This window comes from Malaclemys terrapin, chromosome 3 (genome assembly GCF_027887155.1).
Source record: "Malaclemys terrapin pileata isolate rMalTer1 chromosome 3, rMalTer1.hap1, whole genome shotgun sequence".
NCBI lineage: Eukaryota > Metazoa > Chordata > Testudines > Emydidae > Malaclemys > Malaclemys terrapin.
Genome location: NC_071507.1, coordinates 63,655,494 through 63,668,213, shown reverse-complemented (window position 1 = coordinate 63,668,213; position 12,720 = coordinate 63,655,494). Strand labels below are relative to the sequence as shown.

The 12,720-nt window shown below is 53.3% G+C and overlaps 1 protein-coding gene across 2 annotated transcripts; it reads right to left on the bottom strand.

The window, feature by feature from the left end:
* Window positions 1-2,280: 2,280 nt before the first annotated feature.
* LRRC73 (leucine rich repeat containing 73) lies at window positions 2,281-10,689 on the bottom strand. Of its 2 annotated transcripts, none has more exons than XM_054024066.1 (6): window positions 9,362-10,689; window positions 8,564-8,724; window positions 7,492-7,614; window positions 5,808-5,908; window positions 4,942-5,053; window positions 2,281-2,833 (listed from the first exon to the last, which is right to left on the bottom strand). In XM_054024066.1, the coding sequence occupies exons 1-6, from the start codon at window positions 9,631-9,633 to the stop codon at window positions 2,763-2,765; spliced, it is 840 nt and encodes a 279-aa protein (XP_053880041.1). In that variant the 5' UTR covers window positions 9,634-10,689; the 3' UTR covers window positions 2,281-2,762. The 2 variants fall into 2 exon arrangements, with proteins under 2 accessions (XP_053880041.1, XP_053880040.1); XM_054024065.1 differs by having other exon boundaries at window positions 4,870-5,053; window positions 9,362-10,685.
* Window positions 10,690-12,720: the final 2,031 nt, after the last annotated feature.

Here is a 12,720-nt window from a genome sequence, read left to right as displayed (position 1 = left end):
CTCAACACCCAATTCACTGGGGTGACCTCTTCCTTCTCTCCAGCTGAATGGTAGATCTCAGGAGGGGGGGGGGGAAGATGGAGGGGGTTGCAGAATGGTGGGCCCCAGTTGCTTCGCTGTGCTGCATACAGGAGAACCTCAACCTCTAAGGAAGGGCGAGAGCATCACTGTCCAGTGCAGTGAAGAGGCTGGGGTGTGACAAGTGGTACATGTGTGGCCATGTAGAAGACCCAGACTGCTGTGGTGCTGCTAGCGTGCTGTGGGAGCCTAGGAAGGTGGCTCTGACCCAGGGCCTGGATCAGTCTGGGTGTGTATAAAAACGCAGCTGCATGGCAGTGAAGAGAGCAGAGCTGGGAGAATGCTAATGAGCTGATGCTGCCATAGTGCGGCCTTTCCTACCAGGTGCGCAATGGGCCTCTTCCCAGCACCAGCTTGCCCAGTCTGGGCCTCTGACAGGATCCCACCACATAGGAATGGGTCCCTATGTCCCACAACTCACTGAGCTGCTTGGCCCTCCTTCCCATCCCTCCCCCAAAGCCTTCCTCCAGTGCTGCAGGGCCAGAAACTAGTGCCCTTCATCAGGCAGACATCACCATCACAGGCCCCGGAGGCTGGGAGCTGAGCTGGCACCCAGCCAAGCCAGTCAGGCACTTTGGAGCACTGCTGCCTCCTCGTGGCTCTCCTAGCTTTATGTGTGCTCACTCCCGTGCACTGAGGGCTCTCTGCAGTGCTGGAGCGGGGAAAGGGTGAGCTCTCCATGCCACAGCCAGTTGCAGGTTCATTGTTCTACCAGGGTTTGAAGCCAGCTCCAGTCTGAGCCTTTTCAGCTAACCACTCTGCCTAGTTCTCTAGTGCCCGTGCAGGAGGTGCTAGGTTGAGTTCAGATGCGAGGGGGCTCTGCCCTGCTGGATTTTATTATTATGGAATAAAACCTCTTAAACTGCTCCTGTGCCCCAGCCATCTCAAAGCACTTTACAAACTCAAGTATTGGAGGGGTAGCCATGTTAGTCTGGATCTGTAACAGCAGCAAAGAGTCCTGCGCGTCCGACGAAGTGGGCATTCACCCACGAAAGCTCATGCTCCAATACGTCTGTTAGTCTATAAGGTGCCACAGGACTCTTTGCTGCTTTTCCAAACTCACTGACGCAAAGCTGCCAGCCTGGGCTAACAGCACGTGGGAATGCACCACAGGAGGGCAAGACAAGCCGTCTCCCAGGGCAGATTCAGGAAGGCAGGCTGGATTCGCACAAGCTGGAATTTGACCTCCCTCCCCACTCTTACATAAACTGCTCCAAGACAAGGAGTAGACCCTTGGTTTTAAGGCTCACCTGAGATACAGCGGCTTCTACAGCACATCGTCCCTTGGCATTGCCCTGGAGTATTGGTGTGGATGTGGCCCAAGGAGCACCTCTGCCTGAATCCCCTTGTCGCACCCTGTAACTGCATCCCTCTGCACTTTCCAGAGGCATTGAGTGAAAAGGGCAGCGCACCTCTGCCTGAGTCCCCCTCCCCTCTACCTGCAGCACCTAGGTTTTCACTGGCCAGCTCTGCAAGAGCTAGAGTTAGAAGAGCTCCAGGATTAGAGGGACAGGCCCCTGTTACTGCAAGGCTTTGGCCCTTTCTCACTGTAATTCCCTTCACGGAGATGGGGCTATACAGAATCTGGCTCCGCTTTGATTCCTCGTGGGAGCAAATGCTTTGAAGATACCAGCAATGCGTGAGATTTCAGGGCTCTGCTCTCATGGAACAGCAGAGAGCCATGGTACAGACAAGTTTCAGAGTAGCAGCCGTGTTAGTCTGTATCCGCAAAAAGAAGAACAGGAGTACTTGTGGCACCTTAGAGACTAACAAATTTATTAGAGCATAAGCTTTCGTGGACTACAGCCCACTTGTATGCATCTGAAGAAGTGGGCTGTAGTCCACGAAAGCTTATGCTCTAATAAATTTGTTAGTCTCTAAGGTGCCACAAGTACTCCTGTTCTTCTTTTTATGGTACAGACAGGCCTTCTAGCATCTCCTATATACATGCACTGGATCTGGCTCTCTCCCACAAGGACAGAATCAAGAACTTCTCAGCCCATCCAGCCTGATAGCCAGCGCTGGGTCATGGGGAAGTGGAGACAGAGCAGTAGAGTCTGGCCATGTGGTCTCTGCTCACACACCCTGCCCAGCACCTGCTCCAGGACATACGGGCTCACCCGCTCAATCAACCTCTCCCAGCCCATTCAACACCCTTCCCTGTCAGTGGGACCAGGAATGATAGAGCCTCTTGCAGCCATGAGCTGTGCCACGTCTGTGACCTTTATAAAACTCTCTTCAAGACACCGGTACAAGCAATAGAAAGAACATCTGTTATACACAAATATATACCTCTGAATAAATACAACCTTCAGCACATGGGTCAGGAATGTACTGCCAGGAGGGGGAGGCTGTGTGATCTAAACATGCAGTGAGTGGATAAGCACAAGCAGCTGACCGAGCATGTGACACAGACACTCATGTAGATTCACTCAGGCCAGGATCCAAAACTCAGAACCCAAAGGTGGCATGGATGGGACTTGAAGGATGTGAGCGCATAATTGGGGCAGGCCTCCTGGAGGCACGTGGGCATGGGCACAGCAGGGTATGCACACATACAGCACAGACATTCACCCAGCATGTGTGGTGTGAACACACACACACACTCCATGCACGCATTGCACATGGCCCACCCATACAGGCAAACATTGCTTTTCTTAGTAGACGCTGCAGGAGTATCCTAGTCACATCTCTGTTTCTGCTAAGAGGCTCTCGCCCAGACCTGATGTCACCAAGACCATCTGGGAGCTGGGATCTGTGGAGCAGATGGGAGAGAGAATGTTAGACATTTGAGCTGGAGAAGAAGACAGGTCTGGACACCAGGCGCAGAGTCGAGAGTGAGAGAAGGGGACAAAGGACACGAGAGAGGCAGAGCAAATGAGGGCTAAGGAGGAGCTTGGCTAACATGGAAGGAGCCAGAAGCCAGAGAGGATTTTGAGACAGAGAGGTGACCAGATGCACACTCTCTGTGCAACATGGCAGAGTTAATGCTTTCTGGGGGACCTTAAAGTGACTGCCCCAATGCCACTGCGGGGATCCAGATGTATTGTCTCCCAGGGACGCCGTGTGCTCAGGTTACAAAGGAAAAGCCAGCCCTGAAAACTCCCCCTGGGATCTGAGAGTCTGTCCATCATCATGAGCACTATGGGTTCTGCTGGCCAAATTGGCCCTTCAGTGACACCTGTGCAATCCCACTGCCTGCAAAGTCTGCCCTCAATCACAACTCCTGTGCTCTCAGAGAGGCCCTACAGGTATAACTGGCTTGAACTTCGCAACCTTTCTGTTGCCAATCCACAAGAAGAGAATCAAGCTCGCCCCCCCCTTTAGCTGTGCTGGCGCTGCAGGGTTTACAGGAGTAAGCAGCAGAGCTGTCCCTAATACACATGGGAACCAAGGGGGCATGTGACCACCAGCACTTGGCACTTTGTTTCCCAGCTGATACCTGGAAATTCCCGCTCTTCACACTGTCTGAATGGAGGGTTGACATGTAACTTCCCTGGTCAGTTTTAAAGAGGAAGGTGAAGCTGGAAAGCAGATAGGACATACCATTACCTCACCCTCCCCACTGCTCCTGATGGCTCTGGCCAGTACGTGACTGCACAAAGAACCAGCCACTGTTGCCAAAGGAATTCTTCCCCAAACTCAGCTGAGTACCTTGAGGATGGTGTGTATGGAGCTGAACACATATGTATTTCTGTTGAGAAGGCTATTTAATAGCAGACCACCCCATCCTTCTTCCCAAATGCTGGAGTCAGGTTCTTGCACCAGGAAGCATTGGGGTCCACATGTTTTTGGACTAGAGCAGCTGTGCTGGTCTCTATTTGGACAATGAAATTTGGGGGACTAGGTCGAAATATTGATTGGATCTCACAGAATCTGGGTGTTGGAGACAGGTTTTAGGGCACTGCTGCACTGAGATGTGTCAGGGTCCAGATGTTTTTGGTGCATTATGAGCAGCTATACTTGTTCTCTATTTAGACACTGGAATTGGGAGTGGGCAGGGGTGAGCACTGGCCAAAAATTGGCTGGATCCGGGTACTAGTTCCAAGTTTTTGTGGTGCTATGGCATTGGAGTCTGGATTTGTTCGGTGCTTTAGGAGCAGCTATACTAGTTCCTATTTTGATGGGACAACTGGGGAGCTTGGGTTAAACAATGAGCAGGATCTGGGTAGATCTCCTTTTTGCCTTTATCCCTGTTAGTTCTGCTGGATTCCCATCAAACATTGGTATACAATAGCTCACTGGAATCGCTCCAATATCCCTTTCCTTCAAATACAGCCACTGCAGATAGACTATAGTGCTGGTAACCCTCACAAGGTTTACCCCATTCAAATTGGAGGGGAATTTAGGGAAGCAGTCTGGAATGACATGAGCTGGAATTTAGCTGAGACACCAGGGCCAACTCCCCAAGTTTTATGAAAAGACCCATGAGAGCTTTAATATTCATGACTCTGATTTTACGTCTCTGCTGAAAGATGTTAATTCCTGCAGCATCGTGCCAGGACACTGGTACTGGGAAGAGCCCACTGAGCCCCACCTCCACTTCTTGCAGAAGCCGGATTGTCCTGGGAGGCTTCCTATAGAAGTACTGACCCAGCCCAACTCTACTTAACTGGTTGATGAGACTTGAAGTCAGTTTGTATTCCAACCCACAATGAGGTGGGACCTTGTCCATTTACCAACCCCACAGCGACATGCTCATCCCAGCAGAAAACATCACGGAACCCTCATTCCTGCCAGCCTCCCCAGTCCAGCCTCATCTCCACCTCTCTGGGGTCCCAGAGGTCTTACTGCTCTGGCAGATCCAGGGGTTCTTCTCCCTGGCTGTGACTTCATGAGCCTCATTCTCCTCCTCTTCCTCACCCTCGGAGAGCAGGTCTGAGATCTGCTGCTGCAGCTCAGGACTGATGCTGTTCTCTGCCAGGATCAGCGTCCGCAGGGCTGTTGGGTAATTCTCCACCATGTCCAGCAAGGTCTGAGCAGAACGAGAGCCAGAAGCGAGTAGAGAGGCAGCACAGACAGAAGTTAGATTGACGGGAAAGGGGTTCAGAGCTGCTTTGTACTCTCTTCATCCGCCCCAACCCGTCCTCGTTTCTTCTCTCTGCCCTCCACTGGCTCTGAGCCCCCCACACCAGCTTTTAGGGACACCAGGAACTCTCCACCTGAGACCATTGCCAGGACTTCCTGGCTGTACCCAAGGAGGAAACTACTCCTGCTCTCTCCTACCTGCAAATGTCCCCTGCCACCTCCAGCTGTGTCCCCTGTAAGCCTGAGTCAGACGAGACAGAGAAAATGGGAAATCTCAGTACCATGAGCTGAGCTTCTCAGAGAAGAGACTGCAAAAAAACACTAAGCAGATAATTATCTATAACCCCCTAATCTCAAATCCTACCCGCTCTAAGCCTAAACTCCAAGACTTATTCACGAACTTTGTTCCTGAAACCAAACCTTCTCCTTCACTTTTCCAGAGAACCAGAGATGCAAAAAATTCTGCTCTTTCGCCCTCCAGTGGCTAGGGCTGAGCAGGACCTCTAAGGGCTGAGAGCCATGGGTCAGGGAAAGGAACAGATAGTAACAGTACTTCTAAGTGCAGAGACGGTTCTGAGAAGGGGATCCATTGATGGGGGGGAAGGAAGGAGGTACATCTCAGGGTTGGGGACTCCACTGTTTGTTGACACCTGTGTCCCTCAGATGCAGATGATGCTATATCAGCACCAGACACTCCTTACCTGGGCCGAATGGTTGGTAAGTCCTGTTCCTTCCAAGTCCAGAACCTCCAGGGTGCGACTGGAGGCCACAGCAACAGCCAGCATCCCTGCTACCTGGTCACCTGGAGGAGAAGAAAGCCAGGGGATGTCAGCAGAGTCTGGCTTCACACTGATCATGCATCCCCAGGCAGATCATGGGACTACCCTGTCCCAATGCTACCAGCTAATCTCTATGTGCCAAGAACACTTTGGAGGAGGAAGTGAAGGGTTGTTGGTTGTGAAAATAGACAAGTTGGGGGGGATGGCTTGTTAGTTGTGGGCTGTGACTGGCTGTTCTGGGAGTGAACAAGGAGAACTTGAAGGAACATAGTGAAACTGTTTCTCTTACAAGAAGATTTTGTTCATACACAGCACCTTCCATCCACTTACCCAAGGATCTTGGAGCCTCCCGTCATCACCAGTTGGGAAACTCAGGCACAGAGAGGGGAAGTGACTGGCCGCAGGGTCAGAGAGGAAGTCAGTAGTAGAGCCAGGAATAGATCTCAGGAGCCCTGGCTCCCAGCTCTTCTGCTCCGACCACTAGCTCCCACTCCCTCTCAGAGTCAGGAATAGAACCCAGGAGTCTACTGTCCTAGCCAGCAGACATACTGTCACCCCTTGCAGGGGAACGCTTCTTTTGGGGCTGGCCCCACTGGCAGCCAGTGCCCATGAAGCACTCTCCTGAAAATCCCCAGGAAGGAGGCAGGGGACAGTCACAGGTGGGGCTCCATCAGCTACCATGTTAGGAACTCTTAACACAGAGTAGAAGCACCCAGCCAGCCAGGGTCTCTGCTGGGGTGGGGTGGAAGTGGGGGGATGGGGCAGGGAGGGGAGAGAGAGATGCTTGGCCTAGTTTCCTGGGGCAGGGTGAGGTAGGAGAGCCACATGGCCTGGTCTCTGCCTCACCAGCTGCCAATCCTGCTCCAGCAACACAAGCTGGAGAAGGAGAGTTGGTTTCCATGGCAACCATTGCCAGGCTCTTCTCCATGCTATTATCCGGGGAAGGAGCTGGAGGAAAGGGGGGAGGGGGGCATTTTCCATCTGGCAGGCCAATTGCTCAGGCCTAAGGGATTGGGAATGGGAGGGAGCAGAGGAAGGTCGCCATCTGAGCTGAGGCCTGACACAGGCAAACACAGCTGTGGGACAAGGGGAGCCCAGAGTCCCCGGGGGATGGAGGTGCGGGACACAGTCTTTCCTCTCTAGGTTGCTTGCAGCTGCTATCTCCTCTGTGAAGCATGTTCGATGCATTTCCTGGCAGGACACGTGTCCTCATCACACAAACTATCAGCACAAATGGAACTAACTGGCCTCCAGTCTCAAGCAGAGAACTGAATGGGCTATGAAGAATGAACTCCCCCTCACTAGGGTGACCACATAACAGGTGTGAAAAATTGGGACACTTTTTTTGTGGGGGGTGGGAGGTATAGTTGCCTATATAAGACAAATCTCCTAATATCTGGTCACCCTAGCCCTCACCTCCAGGGCAAGGAAGAGGCCCAGCAGAAGGGACAGTGTGGAGGAACCTGCATTGCCTTGCCAGTCCCCAGGATGCCCCTGGTCTAGAGTCAGTCTCCAGGGCCACCAGACCAGCACCTTCAGCAGCAGCAAACTCACACAAAGCCTGTCAAGCTAGTAGTTCAGAGCCTCTCACGCCTGTGCCGCTCACCGAGGGGGTTGTAGTCCAGGTTCAACACTCGCACCTGGGAGCTGTGAGCTACTGCAATGGCCAGGCGCCCCCAACCTTTGGCCGTGACACCCGGGTTTGCACTCAGTGTTAACTCCTTAAGGCCTGGAGAAGAAAGAGAGAAGCCAATGAACACCCCAAGGGTCCAGACAAGTCACCAAACCTTCCAGAGGAGAGGTTAATTATCTGATTAGCGCTACAACCTGCAGTGCTGCCCCTTCATTTGCTCACAAAAAGCAGTCTCAGCATGGGAGGGTGAGATGGGCAGGACAGGCAGGTACTGAAGCTTGAGTTTCAGGAGGGGTGGCTGCTGTGTCTATTCTGAGCATATACCTGGGGAGGCCTGAGGTCAATAGCTGGTTAGGGTGCTGGGGTGAGAGGGTGGAGACAGAGCCCAGGCCTCAGACTTCATCCCCTGTAAAGAGGAACTTATTCAGCCAGCAGACAGTTAGTCCCTTCCCCATAAAACAGCCACAAGGGATGATCATTCAGTGTTAATTCCCAGGGGAGCCAATGGGGCGAATTTACTGTAAATCCCAGTTCCGGGGCAGGATGGGGAGGGGCGGGGGGGAGGAGGAATGTAATGTGCATTGATCTGCATTCACTGTAAATGCACCAATCACAGCTCAGGCTTCACAAATGCAAAATATTAACACCAAATCAGAAGTCCAAGCCTTGCGCCTCCCTCCCCCTAAATTCAAACTCTCCCATCACGAGGCAGCAAACTGGCCACCATTCCCCACAAGCATCGTGCCAATGGAACAGTCCACTGTACCAGGAGCCATGCTCCATTGGACACGGCTCCCTCCCCTTAGAACTACGCAAGGAGGAAGCAGAGTCCTCACCCAGTGCAATGGCTCTTGTACTAAGGGACTGATCCACTGCACTTACGCTGGGAGGAGAAGCCTCGTGCCATGTCTCAGCAGAGGGAGAAACTTTATGTCCTGCTCCTCTAACAAGTCACAGGCAAAGGACGTTTAGCTCTAAGCAGAGGGGCCTGAGCCATGTAGGAGTTCCATTGGCCACTGCATACCCCACAGACCCTTTTGCTTACCTGACTTGGCTCCATCGGGAGGCAGGAGCCCACAGATCAAGTTGATGCCCTCGTCACCCAGCATGCAGTCTCCCAAGTCCAAAGCCACCAGAGAGGGGTGGATGGAGAGTGCTGGATTGAGGAGAGCTAGGCCGGCATCTGTCAGGGGGCTCCCATGGAGGCTGTGTGGGTAAAGGCTAGGGATTATTAATGTGCCTTCCTGAGGGCACTGGGGACTGTCTCAGTCGATGGGAACCGAGAAACAGAGGGAACAGGAGGAAGATGCCTCTGCCTGGTGGGGGCAATGCTCCAAAATGCTTAGGGATGCTGTGTCCCTGAATGAGGGAGCTTAGAACAGATTGGTGACAGGTGATAGAGGTACAGAGACAGTCCTCTCTCAGCATAGGACGGGAAGCTGGGCTGGGGACTCCAGGGGTGCAGACAACTCCCTCGCAGCATGGGACAGACGGGTCTGGGGAATTAAGGATGCAGAGACATTCCCCTTCCAACATAGCAGAGATATCAGATATGACAGGAGAATACAGATGGGAGAGGTGCAGTGGTGGCCTCCTCCCAGCATGGGGCAGGGGGACTTGATGCTTAAAATCAAATACATTTTTTCTCAGATAGGAATTAATTTACAGGACTGAAGAGCAACAGAGTGCCACAGAGGGGTGAGGCAACCCTGTTAGAACAGGCCGGGGGGCAAGCACATCTCCTGACATGGGTGCTCACTGGGGGCAGGGATACTGCACTTCTGGATGGCCACTCTTGGGGGTGGCCCATCTCCATGGCACCAGCAAGGTCTCCCCTACTTACAACAGAGATTGGATGGAGCGGTTTGTCTTCAGGGCTTCTGCCAGTTGCTTAACCCGGTTGATGTTGGACACAATCCCCAGGTTGAGGTTGAGCTGAGCCAAGGAGTGAGATTCCGCTACCCCTTGGCAAATGCGCTCGAAATCCCGGTCAGAAAGCTGGCAGCCCCGGAGTGACAGCAGTCGCACCGAGTTCTCCCGCAGGCTCTCGCAAATGTCACGGATCTCAGCACTTGATAAAGTCTCCCCAGAGATCTGGATAGACCCCGGCAACATCTTTCACCAGTTTTGGCAGTGAGCAAACACCACAGACACCTGCAGAAGCTGCTGTGCAATCTGGATCTGTGCAGGTAAATAATGTGCAATCTGAATTGGTGCAAATGATTAATGTGCAATCCAGATCAGTGCAGGTGCAATCTGGATTGGTGCAATCAATGTTGGGATCTGCTGTGCAAATCTAATTAGTGTAAAGGATTTTGTGCAGTCTGGATTAGCCCAAGGCTACTGAGCAATCCGGATTGGTGCAGGTAAGTAATGTGCAATATGGTCCTGTGCAAAGGCTGCTGTGCAATCCCAATTCCTGCAAGTAACTCACGTGCAATCGGAAGCTGTGTCGGTGCTGATGTTGTGCAATCGGGTCCGTGCAGCGCTGCTGTGCAACCTCGAGCGGTGCAAGGAAACTATGGGCAATCCAAATAGAAGCAGGTAGATAGTCTCCAATCCTTGTAGCGGCTGCAAAATTCGACGCAGTTACGGGTAGAGTCAAGGAGCACGATTCCCGGGATGGGAAAGAGGTGTGCAATCCGCAACGGAGCCGGGTACCGCGGGAGCCGGATCACCAAGAAGGAGGGTCTATATCCAGATCGGAGCTGGATCACCGCATGGGTCACACCGGATTCGGAGGGATCTGAGCCCGACCGCTAATGATATGGGGAGACAGAGCCGCGGGGGCCGTGAGACCGGGGAAGGGGAAGGAAGGGGGCTGCGCTGTCATCCGGCTTCAGAGCCACATCAGGGGCCGGGACCTCCCCGGGCGCGGATCATCCCTACCCCGGTGCCCAGCTCCCTTCCCCCGGCAGGCGGCAGCCAGCCCGGGATCTCTGCGTTACGGCTCTTTCAGCCCGCTGCACCTGCTCTGCTGGAGGCGGGGACTGTGCTGCCGTGGCACCGGGATTCCCGGGGCGGAGCTGGCCGGGCCCCCGGCTGGGCCCGGCTCCCTGTGCACCTTGCTCCGGATCACCGTGTTGCCGAGCCGGAGCGGCTCCTCCCTCGCAGCCCCGGCTCCTCCTACCGGCTCGGCAGGGGCTGTAGTCGCCTGTGCCTGGTGCCAGCCGAGCCCCCTGGGCCAGCGCCGCTGCGGGGATCCGGCTTTGTGTGGGGCCGGCCCGGCGAGGGCTGGCTGGTTCCTATGGCCACACACCAGCAGCCTCCGCCTCCTCCCCTGCCTGGCTGGGTGCGGGGCAGCAGGTACCTGGCCCCGTGCAAACAGCCTGGGACCGCCCATTCCCCCCCCCTTTCCTGCACCTCTATTTTGGGATATATCCCCTCCCCCACAAATATAGTTAGGGCAGGAGGCCTTGTACCTCACACCCCTCGGCCCATGAAGCCCTTAGTCCCCCTGGGGGCGGGATCCACCCCTTACAATGAGAGGGGGAGGAATTTGCACGCTGTGGTCAGGAGCTTCCAATTCTCACTCCCGTGTTCAGGTCACTGGCCTCTCCAGGCTGGATACCTGGGTTGCAACTCGGGCTTAGGGAAAGGAACCGAACCCTGCTGGGGTATGTCATGTGATTGAACTACAAATGGAGAAGGAGAGACAGCAGGAGAGGGGATTTGCCCAGAGGCCAAGGCCTGGAGCAGCCCTAGTGGCATTAAAGCAGAGCGTGGGAAGGCAAAGAGAAGGGCAGTAGTCCAGGTAATAGAGTCACTGAAGAGGGAGTTGCATGGTTTCAAAGGCTGAGGAGATATTTTAGGGTATCATGGGACTAACAGAGCCTTGTTTGAAGCACCCAGTCAAAGGGCCAGGAAATTAATAAGTTCCATGGACATCTGAGAGGGCCAGATGTGTGTAATAAGGACTCTACTTCCAGGCCAGAGATGAGTGGGGAAGATATTGTGGTGTGTCAAAGAGCTACCCATCAAGTGAGACAACCCCACATGCCAACCCTGGGAGGGTCAAGCTGTTGGGCTAGAAATGGGGAGAAAAGGATTTTAAATGGTGCTTTCAGGGCTGCTGCTATCAGAGACATCTTCTTAAGTAGGGACTGGTAGGTGAGTGGAGTTGGTGGTAGGCTGGGGGCCAGCAAGGTGATGTTGGGAACAAAGATGCTGTATTATTCACTGTTAGTAATATTGTTGTGGTACGGGTGTAAGTAAAATGCCTGGTATGACATTAGTGAGAGTGCTTGATATAAAACTCTACACTGCAAGGGTTAAAACGGAGGGCCTCCACAAGAGACGCCATGAGGGCTGGCTGCAGCAACAGCTTCCAAATGGTGGTTCGGGGATCGTGTTGACTAGGCACTTTCTCTTTGCTTGGGGAGTTGCAGAGGAGCTGGTTACAGAGGCTATTGGCTTTAGTCAAATCTCTCTCGGGTTCTTTTGTGTTGTAAGACAGCTAACATCCAGGCCTGCCTGAACTAGCGTCTGTGATCCAGGGCTAGTGACTTTGGGCAAAAGAATTTTCCAAATGGAAGGATGGGCCAGGACACAGGGACAGACAGAGGCCCAACGTCACAGAGACAGAAAGCTAGTTGCTTCTTGTATAAAGATTTTGAGGGTTGTCTTAGCCGGGGTGTCTGCAAGTGGAATTGTCCCTGTGAAGGTTTGGGCCACCTGTGTGTAAGGTGATCAAGTTCTATGCACATAAATTGATCTGCTATTTCAATTAGAAATGGAGGAGAGCCATGCAGAGGGGCATGCCCAGAGGCCAAGGCCTGGGGCTGCGGTGGTGGAACTAAAGCATGGCTTGAAAGGGCAGAGTGGAAGGCACATTTTCTTCTGCACAGCAAAACATATAAGGGAGTCACGTAGTTTCATAGAATCATAGAAGATTAGGGTTGGAGGAGACCTCAGGAGGTCATCTAGTCCAACCCCCTGCTCAAAGCAGGACCAACCCCAACTAAATCATCCCAGCCAGGGCTTTGTCAGGCCAGGCCTTAAAAACCTCTAAGGATGGAGATTCCACCACCTCCCTAGGTAACCCATTCCAGTGCTTCACCACCCTCCTAATTAAATAGTTTTTCCTAATATCCAACCTAGACCTCCCCCACTGCAATTTGAGACTATTGCTCCTTGTTCTGTCATCTGCCACCACTGAGAACAGCCGAGCTCCATCCTCTTTGGAACCCCCCTTCAGGTAGT